At 46.2% G+C, this 22,377-nt stretch overlaps 1 protein-coding gene across 1 annotated transcript in view; it reads left to right on the forward strand.

Annotated features, from left to right (window-relative positions):
• GPAA1 (glycosylphosphatidylinositol anchor attachment 1) overlaps window positions 1-20,116 on the forward strand; it is a 30,926-nt gene extending 10,810 nt beyond the window's left edge. Inside the window, exons 3-13 of the mRNA XM_040434352.1 lie at window positions 1,918-2,097; window positions 5,538-5,649; window positions 5,740-5,887; window positions 6,698-6,799; window positions 7,852-8,048; window positions 12,464-12,660; window positions 12,823-12,976; window positions 14,318-14,389; window positions 14,467-14,663; window positions 19,177-19,347; window positions 19,767-20,116. Of these exons, the coding sequence (XP_040290286.1) occupies window positions 1,918-2,097; window positions 5,538-5,649; window positions 5,740-5,887; window positions 6,698-6,799; window positions 7,852-8,048; window positions 12,464-12,660; window positions 12,823-12,976; window positions 14,318-14,389; window positions 14,467-14,663; window positions 19,177-19,347; window positions 19,767-20,010 (1,774 nt within the window). The 3' untranslated portion in view covers window positions 20,011-20,116. The remainder of the gene's footprint in view (window positions 1-1,917; window positions 2,098-5,537; window positions 5,650-5,739; window positions 5,888-6,697; window positions 6,800-7,851; window positions 8,049-12,463; window positions 12,661-12,822; window positions 12,977-14,317; window positions 14,390-14,466; window positions 14,664-19,176; window positions 19,348-19,766) is intronic.
• The last annotated feature ends 2,261 nt before the right edge of the window (window positions 20,117-22,377 follow it).

Below are 22,377 nucleotides of genomic sequence, written 5' to 3' on the forward strand. Positions count from 1 at the left end.
TATTGCCCCCTGTTATCAGCCATTTCAGGGGAGAGGATGACTGTAGGACAGGAGAATACAGTCTATTGCCCCCTGTTATCAGCCATTTCAGGGGAGAGGATGACTGTAGGACAGGAGGATACAGTCTATTGCCCCCTGTTATCAGCCATTTCAGGGGAGAGGATGACTGTAGGACAGGAGAATACAGTCTATTGCCCCCTGTTATCAGCCATTTCAGGGGAGAGGATGACTGTAGGACAGGAGAATACAGTCTATTGCTCCCTGTTATCAGCCATTTCAGGGAGAGGATGACTGTAGGACAGGAGGATACAGTCTATTGCCCCCTGTTATCAGCCATTTCAGGGGAGAGGATGACTGTAGGACAGGAGAATACAGTCTATTGCCCCCTGTTATCAGCCATTTCAGTGTAGAGGATGACTGTAGGACAGGAGAATACAGTCTATTGCTCCCTGTTATCAGCCATTTCAGGGAGAGGATGACTGTAGGACAGGAGAATACAGTCTATTGCCCCCTGTTATCAGCCATTTCAGGGGAGAGGATGACTGTAGGACAGGAGAATACAATTTATTGCCCCCTGTTATCAGCCATTTCAGGGGAGAGGATGACTGTAGGACAGGAGAATACAGTCTATTGCCCCCTGTTATCAGCCATTTCAGGGGAGAGGATGACTGTAGGACAGGAGGATACAGTCTATTGCCCCCTGTTATCAGCCATTTCAGGGGAGAGGATGACTGTAGGACAGGAGAATACAGTCTATTGCCCCCTGTTATCAGTCATTTCAGGGGAGAGGATGACTGTAGGACAGGAGAATACAGTCTATTGCCCTCTGTTATCAGCCATTTCAGGGGAGAGGATAACTGTAGGACAGGAGAATACAATCTATTGCTCCCTGTTATCAGCCATTTCAGAGGAGAGGATGACTGTAGGACAGGAGAATACAGTCTATTGCTCCCTGTTATCAGCCATTTCAGGGGAGAGGATAACTGTAGGACAGGAGAATACAATCTATTGCTCCCTGTTATCAGCCATTTCAGAGGAGAGGATGACTGTAGGACAGGAGAATACAGTCTATTGCCCCCTGTCATCAGCCATTTCAGGGGAGAGGATGACTGTAGGACAGGAGAATACAGTCTATTGCCCCCTGTCATCAGCCATTTCAGGGGAGAGGATGACTGTAGGACAGGAGAATACAATCTATTGCCCCCTGTTATCAGCCATTTCAGGGGAGAGGATGACTGTAGGACAGGAGAATACAGTCTATTGCCCCCTGTTATCAGCCATTTCAGGGGAGAGGATGACTGTAGGACAGGAGAATACAATCTATTGCCCCCTGTTATCAGCCATTTCAGGGGAGAGGATGACTGTAGGACAGGAGAATACAGTCTATTGCCCCCTGTTATCAGCCATGTCAGGGGAGAGGATGACTGTAGGACAGGAGAATACAGTCTATTGCTCTCTGTTATCAGTCATTTCAGGGGAGAGGATGACTGTAGGACAGGAGAATACAGTCTATTGCCCCCTGTTATCAGCCATTTCAGGGGAGAGGATGGCTGTAGGACAGGAGAATACAATCTATTGCTCCCTGTTATCAGCCATTTCAGAGGAGAGGATGACTGTAGGACAGGAGAATACAATCTATTCTAGACCTCTGGTTGCTGTCAGTGAGTTCACGGCTTAAAAGCCTTATGGACCTAGTCCTGGTTACACGGCTGAGGGTTTGTTACGGTGTGTTAGTGCAGGCGATCCTCTGTCATCCAGCAGTGCACACCTGTCATGGATTCTTGGCTCATCTGTTTTGTCTGCGCTGATACATTGTTCCAAACCCTGAGCTTTGTGAGGAGGATTTCATTTCCTTCAGTGGGAGCTGACAGTTTTGTTCCCATTGTCTTACCGTGTTGTCCCTCGGTTTCCCCTCAGCACCATCAGCTATTTGGTCGGGGTCGGCTGGTTCCTGGGCCTGGCTTTCCAGCCGTTCACACTGCGCTCCTACATATCAGAGAATTCCATGGGATCCACCATGGTGGATGAGAAATTCGTATACGGGGAGAGGGCGCTGTCCTACGCGCGAGAATTCGCTGCACACAAGAAGTCGGCCGGGTGAGTGACCAGATCTGCATCTTCATGGGAAAATGGTTCCATATTAACCCCAGCAGTGCCAACCCTGTATCACCATGCAGTGCGTATAGTGGCCCATAGCAGCATCACATACAGAGCAGCATGTAGAGTATTGACTGACGGTCACATCGGTGTCCACACACACGACCCCCTGACCAGCCATGTCCTCGGGATTGTCTTCACAACCAGGGCTCGTCTCCAATCCAGGACACATTCAGGGGCCCCTCGGGGCCAGCACCTCCTCCCACTGCCCCGTTCTCTGGGCTCTCAGCCGCCTGCCCCGGGGTACAGACTCTAGCTGGATGACAGTGAGCTGGGTAACAACATGGCAGCAGCTTCGCCCTGGAGATGGAGAAGGGGCCCTGGGCAGGAACCCTTCAAATGAGTTGTTTCTCCCGCAGGCTGACAGTTGGGAACCGTTTTCTGAGAGATAGGGAATCTCAGAGGTGGAGGAGCAGGAGATGTCCCAAACCAATTACCCGTCTGCTGTAGAGAAAGCGCCTTACTCACAGCTGCCCACCATTGTCTGTAAGGAAGGAGCTTTCTCATTGGCTCCTCTGCACAGTCTGCACTTACTTAATTTGGTGCCACCTGATGTTCATGTTTTACATGATATGGCGCCACCTGGTGTTCATTTACTTATATAGTATGGCGCCACCTGGTGTTCATTTACTTATATAGTATGGCGCCACCTGGTGTTCATTTACTTATATAGTATGGAGCCACCTGGTGTTCATTTACTTATATAGTATGGAGCCACCTGGTGTTCATTTACTTATATAGTATGGCGCCACCTGGGGTTCATTTACTTATATAGTATGGCGCCACCTGGGGTTCATTTACTTATATAGTATGGCGCCACCTGGGGTTCATTTACTTATATAGTATGGCGCCACCTGGTGTTCATTTACTTATATAGTATGGCGCCACCTGGTGTTCATTTTAAATATATAGTATGGCGCCACCTGGTGTTCATTTACTTATATAGTATGGCGCCACCTGGTGTTCATTTAAATATATAGTATGGCGCCACCTGGTGTTCATTTACTTATATAGTATGGCGCCACCTGGTGTTCATTTACTTATATAGTATGGCGCCACCTGGTGTTCATTTACTTATATAGTATGGCGCCACCTGGGGTTCATTTACTTATATAGTATGGCGCCACCTGGGGTTCATTTACTTATATAGTATGGCGCCACCTGGGGTTCATTTACTTATATAGTATGGCGCCACCTGGTGTTCATTTACTTATATAGTATGGCGCCACCTGGTGTTCATTTTAAATATATAGTATGGCGCCACCTGGTGTTCATTTACTTATATAGTATGGCGCCACCTGGTGTTCATTTAAATATATAGTATGGCGCCACCTGGTGTTCATTTAAATATATAGTATGGCGCCGCCTGGTGTTCATTTACTTATATAGTATGGCGCCACCTGGGGTTCATTTACTTATATAGTATGGCGCCACCTGGGGTTCATTTACTTATATAGTATGGCGCCACCTGGGGTTCATTTACTTATATAGTATGGCGCCACCTGGTGTTCATTTACTTATATAGTATGGCGCCACCTGGTGTTCATTTTAAATATATAGTATGGCGCCACCTGGTGTTCATTTAATTATATAGTATGGCGCCACCTGGTGTTCATTTAATTATATAGTATGGCGCCACCTGGTGTTCATTTAAATATATAGTATGGCGCCACCTGGTGTTCATTTACTTATAAACGTATGGCGCCACCTGGGGTTCATTTACTTATATAGTATGGCGCCACCTGGGGTTCATTTACTTATATAGTATGGCGCCACCTGGGGTTCATTTACTCATGTAGTATGGCGCCACCTGGTGTTCATTTACTTATATAGTATGGCGCCACCTGGTGTTCATTTTAAATATATAGTATGGCGCCACCTGGTGTTCATTTACTTATATAGTATGGCGCCACCTGGTGTTCATTTACTTATATAGTATGGCGCCACCTGGTGTTCATTTACTTATATAGTATGGCGCCACCTGGTGTTCATTTACTTATATAGTATGGCGCCACCTGGTGTTCATTTTAAATATATAGTATGGCGCCACCTGGTGTTCATTTACTTATATAGTATGGCGCCACCTGGTGTTCATTTAAATATATAGTATGGCGCCACCTGGTGTTCATTTACTTATATAGTATGGCGCCACCTGGGGTTCATTTACTTATATAGTATGGCGCCACCTGGGGTTCATTTACTTATATAGTATGGCGCCACCTGGGGTTCATTTACTTATATAGTATGGCGCCACCTGGTGTTCATTTACTTATATAGTATGGCGCCACCTGGTGTTCATTTTAAATATATAGTATGGCGCCACCTGGTGTTCATTTACTTATATAGTATGGCGCCACCTGGTGTTCATTTAAATATATAGTATGGCGCCACCTGGTGTTCATTTAAATATATAGTATGGCGCCACCTGGTGTTCATTTACTTATATAGTATGGAGCCACCTGGTGTTCATTTACTTATATAGTATGGCGCCCCCTGGTGTTCATTTACTCATATAGTATGGAGCCACCTGGTGTTCATTTACTTATATAGTATGGCGCCACCTGGTGTTCATTTTAAATATATAGTATGGCGCCACCTGGTGTTCATTTACTTATATAGTATGGCGCCACCTGGTGTTCATTTACTTATATAGTATGGCGCCACCTGGTGTTCATTTACTTATATAGTATGGCGCCACCTGGTGTTCATTTACTTATATAGTATGGCGCCACCTGGTGTTCATTTAAATATATAGTATGGCGCCACCTGGTGTTCATTTACTTATATAGTATGGAGCCACCTGGTGTTCATTTACTCATATAGTATGGCGCCACCTGGTGTTCATTTTCTCATATAGTATGGCGCCACCTGGGGTTCATTTACTTATATAGTATGGCGCCACCTGGGGTTTATTTACTCATATAGTGAGGCGCCACCTGGGGTTCATTTACTCATATAGTATGGCGCCACCTGGTGTTCATTTACTCATATAGTATGGCGCCTCCTGGTGTTCATTTTCTCATATAGTATGGCGCCACCTGGTGTTCATTTACTCATGTAGTATGGAGCCACCTGGTGTTCATTTACTCATATAGTATGGCGCCACCTGGTGTTCATTTTCTCATGTAGTATGGCGCCACCTGGTGTTCATTTACTCATATAGTATGGAGCCACCTGGTGTTCATTTACTCATATAGTATGGCGCCACCTGGTGTTCATTTTCTCATGTAGTATGGCGCCACCTGGTGTTCATTTACTCATATAGTATGGCGCCACCTGGGGTTCATTTACTCATATAGTATGGCGCCACCTGGGGTTTATTTACTCATATAGTATGGCGCCACCTGGTGTTGATTGTGTGTTGACGTGCCGTTGTGCAGGGGCTCTCCTGTGGCCTGGCTGGAGCGGACGATGCGAGGGATCGGGCTGGAAGTTTACACTCAGAGCTTCATTAGGAATCTGCCGTTCCCTGATGAGTCCACAGAGCGCTACGTATGTACGGTATATATGAGGGGATGGCGGGGGGGGGGGGAGAGATTCCTGCCATAACCTTATTCTGCATTTCTGTTGTCGTGGTTACAGATGGTGAAAGGCACCAATGTGTACGGCATCCTGCGGGCCCCTCGTGCTGCCAGTACAGAGTCCCTGGTCCTCAGTGTCCCCTGCAGCGAGGGCCAGAACAATAACCAGGCGGTGGGGCTCCTGCTGTCGCTGGCCTCTTACTTCCGAGGTGAGACCCCCGGAGGAGAGGGGGGGTGTTGTATGACAGTGCCCCGGTTGATGACATCACTGGACTTCATTCCGACCTCTATGTCTGTTATTCCCAATGGGGTCGTCTCTGTGTGACCCCCCCCCCCCCCCTGGCGATACCACGGATTAGCGCCAATGTCTCCCTGCTTGGGACCCCTCTGTGGGTGCAAGAACATGGCTGACATGGCCATGCATTTAACTCTACGTTTTCCCTACAGCATCATTTTTTTTCCAGACCCGCATTTATTAGATATGCTATGAATGTCACTGGTCGGGATACCCCTTTAAAGGGCATTTCAACTACAAAATAAAAACATCAAAAACACCAGTAAATAGAAGCCCCCGAGTCGATATCCTTGGGTAGAAATTCTCTTCTCTGGCGTCCTCGCTGAAACCGCTTTTTTGAAGCCGTCTTAAATGACGGAAGGAAGTGGCGGCCATTACTGTTCCTGTCGGGGGAGGGGGGGTAGAAATAACCCCGGGCTCCTCCGACCACCTGCAGGAAGATCCCTTTAATCCAAGATCGTCGGGAAATGATCAGATATTCTAGATATCGTTCATTCTGCTCCGTTTTCCGCTTCGCGGTCTCGTTCCGTTCCGTGTGACGTTACATTTACGCCGCCCGATTAGATTTCCTGAATTAAAGGAATCTTTAGCGGAGGTGGTTATGGGCAGGCCGTCCTGTGCCTAATTTTTAAAGGGGTCTCCAGTTTCGTGTTGCCGTTTCTTGGTGGCGATTTGAATATTCACTAAACGTGTCCGACCCTCTTGTGATTTGTGCTCCTCACAGGGCAGATCTACTGGGCGAAGGACATCGTCTTCCTGGTGAACGAGCACGACCTGATCGGGATGGAGGCCTGGCTGGAGGGATACCACGACGTCAATGTGACCGGTACCGGAGCTCAGATGTAGAGCGGGACTCCGGGGGAAGGGACCAAGCGGATCCTTCGCCTGTGCTGATACTTTGTTACAATGTAGCCCTCCAAGGATAATGTATCAGTCTGTGTATTAGATGGAGTATTAGTTACAACTGTAACAAACCCTCAGCTGTAAGAAGGATCGGGTCAGGATAGCATTTTTTTTTAATGTTTCCGTTCACCAACAGCAAGCTGAGATCTTGGAAATGAAAACACAAAATCCATTAGAAAGTTTTATATATATATATATACCTACCAGAGAAGGGCCCGGGGTCATGACAATCCCACCCTGTTCATGGGGAGGGGTCCCCCCTGTGCGCAGCCCTCTTGTGTTAACCCAATCATGTCAACGCCTGTCCCACATGCATGGCTGGATGGAGATGGAGAGATGACTGCAGAAGTGTCGGACAGAGGACACCCCACCCAGCAGATGGGTGCGGGAGTGAGCGGCAGGACTGGCATCTATCAGACATTTATGACATATCCTGTGATGGTGGGAATACCCCTATTAAAGGGGTAACAGTTATTACTATTAGAGCAGTGGTGGTCCTGCCGCTGGGACCCCACGGAGCCCCCAAAATGCAGGTAGAGCATGTACACTGCTGCTCCATGTCTATGGGTGTTCCAGCTGAGTACAGCGCTCCTCTATTTCCGGAACTCCCATAGAAATCAATGGAGTGGCAGTTCACATGCTCGACCCGCCTGCCTCCATTCATTTTTGGGGGGCTCTGAGCTGTACGAGGTCCCGTTCTCATGATCCCAGCGATGGGATCCCCCCCCACCGATCTCATAGTTACCCCCTAACCTGTGGATTGTACCCCTTTAATGTGTCTGATTGCTTTCACATATCGTTCTTGTGTCTGCTGCCCCCTAGAGGCCGCACTAAATATTGTGCTGAGGTCTGTTCACCATATTAAAGGGGTTATTCAGGAATTGTTATTGATGACCTATCCCGAGGATAGATAAGTGATCGGTATTATTCCCTGGATATAACCCCCTCTATTGTCTTGTCCTCTGCACCCACCAGACATCAAGTCGTCGGTGATGATGGGAAGAGCCGGTGCCATCCAGGCTGCCGTCTCTCTGGAGATTAGCAGTGATGTCATCACCAGTTTCGATGTGGTCGTTGAAGGGCTGAACGGGCAGCTACCAAACCTGGACATGGTGAACCTGTTCCTAGCCTTCTGCCAGAAGAACCAGCTGCTCTGCACCATACAGGGCAAGGTGAGCCCGGTGCCCCCTCCATGTGTCTGTGCCTTGGCCCTGACACATTAGGTATATTAAACGCCTGGTTTTATAATGCCCATTACTAGCTGCGTGTAGGTGATAGATAGCGGATCGCCCTGTCAGTACTGATCACCTTTCCTCAGGTCCAGCTCCTGGCCCCCCTTCCAATCTGTTATTTGACGAGGTGAACTGTTCTGAGGATAGCCCTTGGAAGACCCCTTTAATGCTTGCTGCATCTGCGGCTCAACTTTCTAGGCTTCTTGAGCAACTTAAAGGGGTCCTCTCACTTCAGCAAGTAGAGAACGTTAATACCAGGCACTTACTAATGTATTGTGATTCTCCATATTGCCTCCTTTCCTGGCTGGATTCATTTTGCCATCACATTATACGCCGCTCGTTTCCATGGTTATGACCACCCTGAAATCCAGCAGCGGTGGTCGTGCTTGCACACTATAGGAAAAAGCCCCGGCCTATGTGCACCCCCCCCCCCGTGGTCCCAGCCACCAGAGAGGTTGGTGCATTGTTCTATAATGCTGTTGGATGCCAGGGTGGCCGTAACCATGGAAACGAGCAGTGTGTAATGTGATGGGAAATTAATCCAGCCGGCTGCTATTCCAGTCTAGGGTTGTCGCGATACAAAATTTTGATTCGATTTTCGATACCATAAAAAAGTATTGCGATATTCGATACCAAGCAAAAAAAATACCCCCCCCCCCCCCCCCCAAAAAAAACGCGTGCATTCCACATTTTATGAAACATCCGGCCCCATAATCGAACAGTCCGATCCTTTTTTGGGGGGGGATAAGGTGACAAAAAAAATGGCAAATTGTGCGGTTTTTATTATTATTTTTTTTCTGTTACGGCGTTCACCGTATAGGAGATATTTTTTATATTTTAATAGTTCGCACTTTTTTGGGCGTGGTGATATATATGTATATTGTTTATATATTTTATATGTAAAATTGGGAAAGGGGGTGATTTATACTTTTATTTTGGTGTTTGTTTTTTACTTCATTTTATTTTTTTTTACTTTTTATTTAATAACTTTTAGCCCCCTTAAGGAGCTAGAACCTGGGATCTTTTCATCCCTTGTCCTATTCACCCCCATAGAGCTCTATCAGGGTGACTAGGACTTAACACTGTCCCTGCCGCCCTGGGCATAGTGCACACAGCAGCAGGGAAGTTACCATGGAAGGCTTCAGTAGCATCCTGGCTGCCATGGTAACCGATCGGAGCCCCAGGATTACACTGCTGGAGCTCCGATCGGAAGCTACCACTGCCACCAATGAGGAGGGGGGGAGGGGACCCTGTGGCCACTGCCACCAATGACTTTAATACTGGGGGGGGGGGCGGGGCACCATTGAAGATAAGTAACCTTTTAATACAAATACAGGAGGCGGGTGCCGGCGGCAGAATCACATAGCCGGCACCCAACCTCTGACAGGGCGCGGCAGTTAACCCCTCACGTCGGCTATGTGATTCTGCCGCCGGCACCCGCCGCCTATATTTGTAGTAATGGGTGAGTTATCATTGGTGGCGCAGTGGACACAGCCCTGCCCCTCCTCCTCCCGTCTCTCTTCTTACTGGCGGCACAGCGGGGAGGGAGGGAGGAAGCGACTGCTTCTCCCCTGTGCTGCTGAGGAGAACATGGAGCGTGCTGAGAGCGGCGTGCGCCATGTTCTCTGATACTAGGCTGTGCGTTAGCGCAGCCCAGTATCGGTAAATGTCAAATCCCGGTATCGAATCCATACCAGTACAAAAGTATCGATTGGGCATTGATAATTCGATACCCGCTACCACCCTAATTCTGTCAGCTCTCAGATTGTAATATCCTTCCTGCACAGAGGTAAGTCCGAACTGTACTGGGCTCTGAACGCGTAGGCGCTGTGTGATCAGGAGCTGAACCGCAGCGGAAATATACAGATCGCAGAGTAAAGGGGGGAAGCAAAGGAGAAGCCCACCTATGATGGCCTCACAGGGACCAATAGGAATATATGAGGTTAAGTAATATAAAAAAATAAATAAAAAAATCTCATAATCACAAAGTGGACATGATTTGAATAATTAATTTTATTAACATAAAACTCTAAACATGATTAGCAGGACAGAGGCAAATTAAAAATTATTTTTAAAAAAACCACATTAATTAGGGTGGTCTGACAGCAGGATACAAGAAAGTGCCTAGATAGATGGATGGTAATGTAGCTACAGCAGAAGCCATGTAGCCATACATTAACTGCTTACATATGGGTCATTTAACCTAATATACACTGAATAAATTGGCAAAATCAACAAACAGTAAGCAATCGCGTACTAAGTCAGGCCATTACCACTCCCGACGCGCGTTTCCTGGTCAGCTTTTTCATGGGGTAATGGCTGGTGGGAGAGCTGAAGGAACACGTATAGTGCTGTGTAAATTACCATCAGCCAATAGGCGGCAGCGCACGATCATATATTCATGATTGACACCACACCAGCCAATAAGAACAATGCCACATACCGGTTATTAATAAACTATATAATGGAATCGCGGCTCATTATATGACACGACACAGCGTTGTCATGCTGCCCGGCACGAGACGCGCCCGCGGCCTCCGGAAGGCACGGAGCACACAGGAACTGGCGCTATCCATGTCATCACGGAGCCGGGAGCGTGTCACAGGCCGGAGCGGCCATCTTTGAAACAGTCTATGGATAGATATAACATAAAGGCTGGTATATAGAAATAACAATAATCATAGAGCATAATCAGTAAGGTGAATATCAAACTTACAATTATAATTATAAGCGTGAAGGAAATCATAGTACAAGAGAATATAGGAACAAGACCCATTTATATCATGTACATAATTGGAAAGATAAATGATAAAAAAAACATGAATTCATATCGGTGTATGAATAAAAAATCCCGTGAACGCATGTGACGTGATGAGGCGAGAGATTTGTGGAAAAAGCAAAATGTGAAAATGAGGCATAAAATAAAGAGAACATGAGCACAATGTGTAGGAAATGAGAAAGATGTGAATAAATGAGGGCGTAATGAACACACATGTCGGGGAATAAGAGACGGGTGTGTGATGATGTAATGAATATAAAAATGGAAGTGTGAACATGTAATGTGAGTGCAACCAAAAAAATAAACAAAATGATGTAAAAAGTACATAAAAAAAATAAATGTGAAATAGTGATGAAGCGAACGGTCCACAGTGAATTAAAATCACCGTAATTTCCGCACTATAACATGCAGCCCAGGTTTAGACCACAGACAATCAGACAATTAATATTTTCTACTTCCCTGGTGGAGCTGCCAATATCAGTAACTTATACACACAGCACTGCTACATACACACCTGACAAACACAGCACTGCTACATACACACCTGACAAACACAGCACTGCTACACAGGTGGTATGACTATAGATGGATACAGAAAGAGACACACACACACAGCACTGCTACATATACATCTCTCACACACACAACATTATCTCTATTATAACATCACAGTTTACATTGGCCTCCTGCTGCCACACTGGAACTATGGCCTGCATCGATGTGCCCGTCTACCTGCCTGAGAGTTCTAGCCCATGCTGGATGGTCTCTGGCATCCTGAAGGCCCAGGCAGGCTTAGAGGCACAGTCCTCAGAAGACGCTTAGATTGTGATCATGGAGTTGCAAGCTCCAGAAGTGAGGACGTCACCACCAATCCAACGCGTCTCACTTGAGTTCTGGTGTATGTATGTGAGCAGGAGGCAGAGGCAGCGCAAGTCATGACGGAAGCAGTCAGGGGGTCTGGTACTGCTGGACTGCAGACTGTAAGACGCTGGTACTTTATAGCAAGATTTTTGTCTTGCCAAAAAAAGTGCGTCTTATAGTCTGAAAACTTTTTTTTTTGTACATATAAATGTAACAGCTGCAAAGCAGCGACTAGTGCACGCACACACGTATCACCAGAGACGTAACTGCTTTATTTATAGTGATTGGTGCAAAAAGTAAAAAAAAAAAAAAAAAAGTCAATCTAAATATAAATTCATTACCTGCATGTTACCTGAAAATGGCTCCAAAATAAAGAACAGTTAGTCCAGTGAAAAACAAGACCTCACACCAGAATACTGAGAGGCAAAAAAAAATCATTTTGGTCCATTTTGCCAAAAATAGCCTGGTCTTCAAGTGGCGAATGCGGTATGGGATCTTTCTAGCGTTCTATGAGCGTGTCTGTCATCATAGTACTGTCCAGTAACCAGCAGAATTAAGAATGCAGCTCTGGCTGTGACTAGAGTACATGCTGTTCTGTTATAAAGTTTAGCCGGCTTCTCATTTCCCGTCATCTTTGTATTAATACTCTGCCCCCTAGTGTTTATTACAGACTAGTGCAGCGCCCCCTGGTTAACACTGATCTCTTGTGGTACAGCTGCAGCGCAATGACTATGACACCTTCCCGGGATACCTACACAACCTGCAGACGATGCTTCTCATGGTTCTCAAGCAAGGGTCCGGCCGACCTCAGGGAGACCACGGCCTCTTCCTTCGCTACCACATTGAAGCCATCACCCTGCGCGGCATCAACAGCTTCCGGCAGTACAAATACGACATGGTCACCATCGGAGAGTGAGTGATTATAAAGCTTTTATTACACCACAGATATGTAACACCATGCTGCTGCTGCTGCCGCTGCGGCCGTGATGAGTGCAGTTCCACCAAGTGGCCATAAGGGGGAGCCGCACAGTCAAGTTCTGGTCTCTTCCTCACTTTTTCCTTCTTCTTTTCCAGGACTATTGAAGGGATGTTCCGCAAACTGAATAACCTGTCCGAGCGTCTGCATCAGTCCTACTTCTTCTACCTGCTTCCCTCCCTCTCCAGATTCGTGTCTATTGGGATTTACATGCCGGCCATCGGTTTCCTCATCCTCATTCTCATCCTTCGAATATCCTTTACCAAAATGAAACTATGCCAGGTTTAGGTTCTTGCTGATTGTCTAGAGCTGTCCTCAGCTGAGAGGTAAAGGGCTCCTTGTAGTAGAGATCAGCGATGGCGAGCTCTGCCAGCAGCCACCACTAGGGGGAGCTTGTGACAGTCAGGTTTATTTAGCTTCGTGGGAGCTGTATACATTCTTATGCCGTGAGCTCCCTCTAGTGGTGGAAAAGTAAAGAAAAAAAATAAACCTAAATAAAATAATAAAAATACTAAACTAGGGGTAGATCTCACCCACATCTTTAAAGAGCTCGTCTATTTTGGATGCTCTCTTAGTGGGGAATTTGGAGGTAATGGAAAACGTTGGGGTTTCCTTAGATTCTCTGGGATTTTCATATTGATGACCTCGGTCATCAATAGGATATCGGTGGGAGTCTCACTCCCAGCATCCCTGCCGATCAGCTATTTGAGGAGGCCGCAGTAGTTGCAGCACATCAAGCACAGCGCCATACATTGTATAGTGGCTGTGCTTGGTATTGCAACTCAGCCCCATCTACTTGAATGGAACTGAGCAGCGCCTAGGCCAGTGATGGCTAACCTCCGGCACTCCAGCTGTGGTAAAAATACAACTCCCAAGATGCACACTTGCTTGGCTGTTCTCAGCTCTCCACAGAAATGAATGGAGCATGCTGGGAGTCGTAGTTTCACCACAGCTGGAGTGCCGGAGGTTAGCCATCACTGGCCTAGGCCATGTGACCAATGAACGTGACATCACGCGGCTTAGTAAGAGGCCTAAGACGCTCAAGATGCCCTGCGACCTCTTCATACAACCGATTGGCGATGGTCTTGGGAGTTGAAGGCCCCACCAATCAGATAGTAATGACCTATCCTAAGGATAGGCCATCGATATGTAAATCCCCTTTAGTACTGACTCTTTCTCTCTCATGGTTGGCGTATGACACGTGGTCCGGGGGTCACTACCCCCAGTGATTCCGAAAGGGGGAGCTGTTGAATTGAATTGCCTCATGGGTTAATTAGAAAAAGACATAGGGATCCTGACAGTCACATCCAGAGCTGCACTCCGAGACCCCCGTCGCCTCATTCTGGTGCATTGCGGGAGATAGTAGTATTCCCCACCTGTCTTAATACTTCAGCCTAGTGTGCAGAACCTGGGGTTGTACAGAGGGCAGCAGCGACGGCGTTTAACCTGAGAGCTAACAAGAAGCCCAGCAGAATTGTGAATGCAGCTCTGGTATGATTGCAGATTTACTATGGAGGTTTAACCTTCTGCATCAGTTTCAGTCTGACCTCGGGCTGTATCCGGACACTCAATGATCCTTGACCTTGTTCCCACGCTCTGGATCTGTGGATTAAGTTGAGCCGGCCTGAAACAACGAGCGAGGACGGCGCTGGAGACGCTGAACCGGTACCTATGTCCCCATTGTATACAGCGGGGCTGATCGTCCGTAGACCAGTCTGATCTTCTATATCATTGTGTTGCAGGAGGGCAGACCCGGGCTCCTGTCGCTGGCAACTCCCATCGTGATCTGCCACGCTACCGGGCTCAGCCTGTACTACATCCCAGTGCTGAGCCAGGACATGGCCACCGACCACTTCCCAGTTTCAGAGTCGGAAGCGGTCGTGCTCATCGCCATTGCTATATACGTGGCAGGGTTGGCGCTGCCCCATAATACACACAGGTATGGTGCATTTAAAGGGGCGCTATCACCTCTCCTGACATGCCTGTTCAGTAAATACCTGCATCCCCATGTAATAACAGTTCTGAAGAATCTATTTGTATGACTCTTTGTTGTACCGTTCCTCTATTATCACTACTAGAAACTATTAATGACTTGCCAGCAGTCTTCATTAAAGGTCCAGCTGGATGTTACCAGTCGGGGGGTGTCCCTACACAGTCTGACACCAGCAGCGCTGGTTGGATAATGTCAGACTGTGGGAAACCCAAACTGGTAACACCTAATTAAACCTTTATTTCAAACTGCTGGCATGTCATCCATAGACTTCAAGTATTAATAGTGGAGGAGCAGCACAGCGTAGTGTAATAAGAATGGATGCGCTTTCCAGAATTGTTATTACATGGGTATACAGGTAGCGTCTAAAGCAGACATGTCAGGAGAGGTGACAGGTCTTGTTTACGCCCAAGTGTAACAGCAAGCAGAGATCTTGATGAGAACAAAGTCTATAAGAAACTTGCAGAACTTTTCCTTATATAATGAAAAATGCTTTATTTCTGAAGCTCTAAGAGGCCGTCTAACCTCTTAAAGGGGTTGTGTAGTGGTAAGATATTGATAAACCGTCCTAGGGTTGAGCGATATACCGTACTTGGAGATATACCGCGGTATTAAGAACCAGCAACCCCTGCCCCTGTACCCCATACAGTATAACGTCTCCTTGTGGCTGCCCCCATACAGTATAATGTCTCCTTGTGGCTGCCCCCATACAGTGTAACGTCTCCTTGTGGCTGCCCCCATACAGTATAACGTCTCCTTGTGGCTGCCCCCATACAGTATAACGTCTCCTGGTAGCTGCCCCCATACAGTATAACGTCTCCTTGTGGCTGCCCCCCATACAGTATAATGTCTCCTTGTGGCTGCCCCCCATACAGTATAATGTCTCCTTGTGGCTGCCCCCATACAGTGTAACGTCTCCTTGTGGCTGCCCCCATACAGTATAACGTCTCCTTGTGGCTGCCCCCATACAGTATAACGTCTCCTTGTGGCTGCCCCCATACAGTATAACGTCTCCTTGTGGCCGCCCCCATACAGTATAACGTCTCCTTGTGGCCCCCATACAGTGTAACCTCTCCTTGTGGCCCCCATACAGTATAACGTCTCCTTGTGGCCCCCATACAGTATAACGTCTCCTTGTGGCTGCCCCCATACAGTATAACGTCTCCTTGTGGCTGCCCCCATACAGTATAACGTCTCCTTGTGGCTGCCCCCATACAGTATAACGTCTCCTTGTGGCTGCCCCCATACAGTGTAATGTCTCCTTGTGGCTGCCCCCATACAGTATAACGTCTCCTTGTGGCTGCCCCCATACAGTATAACCTCTCCTTGTGGCTGCCCCCATACAGTGTAATGTCTCCTTGTGGCTGCCCCCATACAGTATAACGTCTCCTTGTGGCTGCCCCCATACAGTATAACCTCTCCTTGTGGCTGCCCCCATACAGTATAACGGCTCCTTGTGGCTGCCCCCATACAGTATAATCTCTCCTTGTGGCTGCCCCCATACAGTATAACGTCTCCTTGTGGCTGCCCCCATACAGTATAACGTCTCCTTGTGGCTGCCCCCCATACAGTATAACGTCTCCTTGTGGCTGCCCCCGTACAGTATAACGTCTCCTTGTGGCTGCCCCCATACAGTATAACGTCTCCTTGTGGCTGCCCCCATACAGTATAACGTCTCCTTGTGGCTGCCCCCATACAGTATAACGTCTCCTTGTGGCTGCCCCCATACAGTATAACGTCTCCTTGTGGCTGCCCCCATACAGTATAACGTCTCCTTGTGGCTGCCCCCATACAGTATAACGTCTCCTTGTGGCTGCCCCCATACAGTATAACGTCTCCTTGTGGCTGCCCCCATACAGTATAACGTCTCCTTGTGGCTGCCCCCATACAGTATAACGTCACCTTGTGGCTGCCCCCCATACAGTATAACGTCACCTTGTGGCTGCCCCCCATACAGTATAACGTCTCCTTGTGGCTGCCCCCCATACAGTATAACGTCTCCTTGTGGCTGCCCCCATACAGTATAACGTCTCATTGTGGCTGCCCCCCATACAGTATAACGTCTCCTTGTGGCTGCCCCCATACAGTATAACGTCTCCTTGTGGCTGCCCCCATACAGTATAATGTCTCCTTGTGGCTGCCCCCATACAGTATAACGTCACCTTGTGGCTGCCCCCCATACAGTATAACGTCTCCTTGTGGCTGCCCCCATACAGTATAACGGCTCCTTGTGGCTGCCCCCATACAGTATAACGTCTCCTTGTGGCTGCCCCCATACAGTATAACGTCTCCTTGTGGCTGCCCCCCATACAGTATAACGGCTCCTTGTGGCTGCCCCCATACAGTATAACGGCTCTTTGTGGCTGCCCCCATACAGTATAATGTCTCCTTGTGGCTGCCCCCATACAGTATAACGTCACCTTGTGGCTGCCCCCCATACAGTATAACGTCTCCTTGTGGCTGCCCCCATACAGTATAACGGCTCCTTGTGGCTGCCCCCATACAGTATAACGGCTCCTTGTGGCTGCCCCCATACAGTGTAAGGTCTCCTTGTGGCTGCCCCCATACAGTATAACGTCTCATTGTGGCTGCCCCCCATACAGTATAACGTCTCCTTGTGGCTGCCCCCATACAGTATAACGTCTCCTTGTGGCTGCCCCCATACAGTATAAGGTCTCCTTGTGGCTGCCCCCATACAGTATAACGTCTCCTTGTGGCTGCCCCCATACAGTATAATGTCTCCTTGTGGCTGCCCCCATACAGTGTAACGTCTCCTTGTGGCTGCCCCCATACAGTATAACGTCTCCTTGTGGCTGCCCCCATACAGTATAATGTCTCCTTGTGGCTGCCCCCATACAGTATAACGTCTCCTTGTGGCTGCCCCCATACAGTATAATGTCTCCTTGTGGCTGCCCCCATACAGTATAACGTCACCTTGTGGCTGCCCCCCATACAGTATAACGTCTCCTTGTGGCTGCCCCCATACAGTATAACGGCTCCTTGTGGCTGCCCCCATACAGTATAACGTCTCCTTGTGGCTGCCCCCATACAGTATAACGTCTCCTTGTGGCTGCCCCCCATACAGTATAACGGCTCCTTGTGGCTGCCCCCATACAGTATAACGGCTCTTTGTGGCTGCCCCCATACAGTATAATGTCTCCTTGTGGCTGCCCCCATACAGTATAACGTCACCTTGTGGCTGCCCCCCATACAGTATAACGTCTCCTTGTGGCTGCCCCCATACAGTATAACGGCTCCTTGTGGCTGCCCCCATACAGTATAACGGCTCCTTGTGGCTGCCCCCATACAGTGTAAGGTCTCCTTGTGGCTGCCCCCATACAGTATAACGTCTCATTGTGGCTGCCCCCCATACAGTATAACGTCTCCTTGTGGCTGCCCCCATACAGTATAACGTCTCCTTGTGGCTGCCCCCATACAGTATAAGGTCTCCTTGTGGCTGCCCCCATACAGTATAACGTCTCCTTGTGGCTGCCCCCATACAGTATAATGTCTCCTTGTGGCTGCCCCCATACAGTGTAACGTCTCCTTGTGGCTGCCCCCATACAGTATAACGTCTCCTTGTGGCTGCCCCCATACAGTATAATGTCTCCTTGTGGCTGCCCCCATACAGTATAATGTCTCCTTGTGGCTGCCCCCATACAGTATAACGTCACCTTGTGGCTGCCCCCCATACAGTATAACGTCTCCTTGTGGCTGCCCCCATACAGTATAACGGCTCCTTGTGGCTGCCCCATACAGTATAACGGCTCCTTGTGGCCCCAAGTGTTTGTTTTTTTCTTCAAAATTGTGATAAACTTCTTAATATCGTTATCATGGGAATATTTTTGATATTGCCCAACACTAACCCATCCTCAGGGTAGGAGGCATCAGATTGGTGAGTCTCCTGGCACGTCTGCCAGTCAGCTGTATGACTGGATAGTGGTTCTTGTATGTGCGCTGCCGGCTCGCCGCCTCCTTTGTACAGACAGCGCAGTGTCCGTCCCATTCCAGTCAGTGTACAGTATTTTGATTGCACCGTGGTGCTGCCTGTACAGAGGGAGGGTGCCAGGATTCGGCCCTCTGCTGATCTGATATCCTGAGAATAAGTCGTCAATATCTTCACACTGCACAACCATCGCAATGATGGGAGTTATACTTCCATAGTTTATATGTACAAGTGTATACCTCAACCTTCCCCCCCCCCCCCACAATGCCTCATACAGCCACATCTATGAAAATAAAAGTGTCATGGCTGCTGAAATGCAAATAGGCGAGAACATTTTGTGTGTTGTTCTTATTGCGCAGGAGCTGCGGCGTGCCCCGGTGTGCACAGGCCTGTGTACTAGGAATGTCAATTTGCAGCCATTTTATTTTCCTTCTTTTCTGGTTACATGAACGTCTGGACAGCGAATATGTGCAACCCCCTAATCCAACCAGTGGCGTCTCTGTCCTTTCCCTGCAGGGTCCTGACTGGCGGCGGATCGGACCAGGGCTGGATGACACTGAAGCTGATCTCCCTCTTGTATCTGGCCGTTCAGCTCGGCTGCATCGCCGTCATTAACTTCTCCCTGGGGTTTATCCTGGCCGTCACCATTGTGCCAGTGGCCGCTATTGTCCAGCCCGTCGGACCCAAGTGAGTGATCCCACAAATCCACATCAGAAGTCTCCTGTTACACGATTTCCTTATGTTTTCAGGTTGATTCTTCTTATTATTTACATTATTTGACAAACTCAGAATTTTCCCCTTTGAATCAGAGTAAATTCTGCACCATTTTGCTATGATTCATCTTCGAATCCTGACTTTCCCATTGTATTATACTCTAGTCACACCCAGAGCTGCATTCACAAGTCTGCTGTTTTACTGTCATGCCTTTAGGCTGCTTTCTTACTACTTTCCCAGTAAGGTTATTTATTTTTATTTTTATTGTTAACACACAGCTCTGGATGTGACTAGAGTATGAAACTTACAAGATGCTTCCGACGACGACAGTAGCACAGGATTTATTTTCTGTTTTGCAGTCATGTTTAAGGCCGCCTCTCTTATGTTTGCAGACTCCTCTATGCGTTTCTTCTGGTCCTGGTCACGCCGGCCACCATTCTACTGGGCAGCATCTTCCTGTACCGAGAACTTATTGAGTATCCGGTTACGTTCTTGGAATGCTGGCAGATCTTCCTCCAGGCCATTGCTGGGGGCATGCTGGACCACTACCTCTATGGATCACTGCTCTTCCCCTTCATTTCCTTCTTTGTCTACCCGTGCTGGCTGCAGCTCTGGAATGTGGTCTTCTGGAAGTAAGAACTGGGTTTGGGTTTTATTCCCTCCCTGAAAAAAAAAACTTTCTTGTCATTGCAACGTTTGGAGGAGGTCTTCGAAGAATGGATTTGAAGAGCCAAGTCAGGAAGATAGAGCCACTTGAAGGCAGCGTCGGCACAATCGTGGTGGGGGTGGTGGTTTAGGTGAGACACGAGGAATCCAGAGAAAATATTTATTGGAACTTTTTGAGAAGCGGCGGATCAGTGATATAATGCATGAGACATTTCACTGTCAAGTTTTCATCTTATTTTTGAATTTTATTTTATTTTTTCTTGGGAGAAAATAATACAGTTTTGGTATGAGCCGAAGTCAAGAAAGTGACGATGATGTGACCGGAGACAATGATGAACAGAAGCTGCAGATAAAATACTGTTCAGGAACAGCAAGTTCTGCTACTGGAGTCACTGACAACTCCTGTATTACATCTGATTAAAAAATTTAAAAAGTAAATAAGAAATAAAAAGATTTTTCTAAGTGGTCGTGATTTTATGTTTAAGAATATATTTACTATAATACTGCTCCTATGTACAAGAATATAACTACTATAATACTGCTCCTATGTACAAGAATATAACTACTATAATACTGCTCCTATGTACAAGAATATCACTACTATAATACTGCTCCTATGTACAAGAATATAACTACTATAATACTGCTCTCTATATACAAGAATATAACTACTATAATACTGCCTTCTATGTACAGGAATATAACTACTATAATACTGCTCCTATGTACAAGAATATAACTACTATAATACTGCTCCTATGTACAAGAATATAACTACTATAATACTGCTCCTATGTACAAGAATATAACTACTATAATACTGCTCCTATGTACAAGAATATAACTACTATAATACTGCTCCTATGTACAAGAATATAACTACTATAATACTGCTCCTATGTAGAGTAATATAACTACTATAATACTGCTCCTATGTACAGGAATATAACTACTATAATACTGCTCCTATGTACAAGAATATAACTACTATAATACTGCTCCTATGTACAAGAATATAACTACTATAATACTGCTCCTATGTACAGGAATATAACTGCTATAATACTACTATGTACAGGAATATAACTACTATAATACTGCTCCTATGTACAAGAATATAACTACTATAATACTGCTCCTATGTACAAGAATATAACTACTATAATACTGCTCCTATGTACAGGAATATTACTACTATAATACTGCTCCTATGTACAGGAATATTACTACTATAATACTACTCCTATGTACAAGAATATAACTACTATAATACTGCCTCCTATGTACAAGAATATAACTACTATAATACTGCCTCCTATGTACAGGAATATAACTACTATAATACTGCTCCTATGAACAAGAATATAACTACTATAATACTGCTCCTATGTACAAGAATATAACTACTATAATACTGCTCCTATGTACAAGAATATAACTACTATAATACTACTCCTATGTACAAGAATATAACTACTATAATACTGCTCCTATGTACAAGAATATAACTACTATAATTCTTCTCCTATGTACAAGAATATAACTACTATAATACTGCTCCTAAGTACAAGAGTATAACTACTATAATACTGCCTCCTATGTACAGGAATATAACTACTATAATACTGCTCATATGTACAAGAATATAACTACTATAATACTGCTCCTATGTACAAGAATATAACTACTATAATACTGCTCTTATGTACAAGAATATAACTACTATAATACTGCCTCCTATGTACAAGAATATAACTACTATAATACTGCTCCTATGTACAAGAATATAACTACTATAATACTGCCTCCTATGTACAAGAATATAACTACTATAATACTGCCTCCTATGTACAAGAATATAACTACTATAATACTGCCTCCTATGTACAAGAATATAACTACTATAATACTGTCTCCTATGTACAAGAATATAAATACTATAATACTGCCTCCTATGCACAAGAATATAACTACTATAATACTGCTCCTATGTACAAGAATATAACTGCTATAATACTGCTCCTATGTACAAGAATATAACTACTATAATTCTGCTCCTATGTACAAGAATATAACTACTATAATACTGCTCTTATGTACAGGAATATAACTACTATAATACTGCTCCTATGTACAAGAATATAACTACTATAATACTGCCTCCTATGTACAGGAATATAACTACTATAATACTGCTCCTATGTACAGGAATATAACTACTATAATACTGCCTCCTATGTACAGGAATATAACTGCTATAATACTACTATGTACAGGAATATAACTACTATAATACTGCTCCTATGTACAAGAATATAACTACTATAATACTGCTCC

This window comes from Bufo bufo, chromosome 5 (assembly GCF_905171765.1).
Source record: "Bufo bufo chromosome 5, aBufBuf1.1, whole genome shotgun sequence".
NCBI lineage: Eukaryota > Metazoa > Chordata > Amphibia > Anura > Bufonidae > Bufo > Bufo bufo.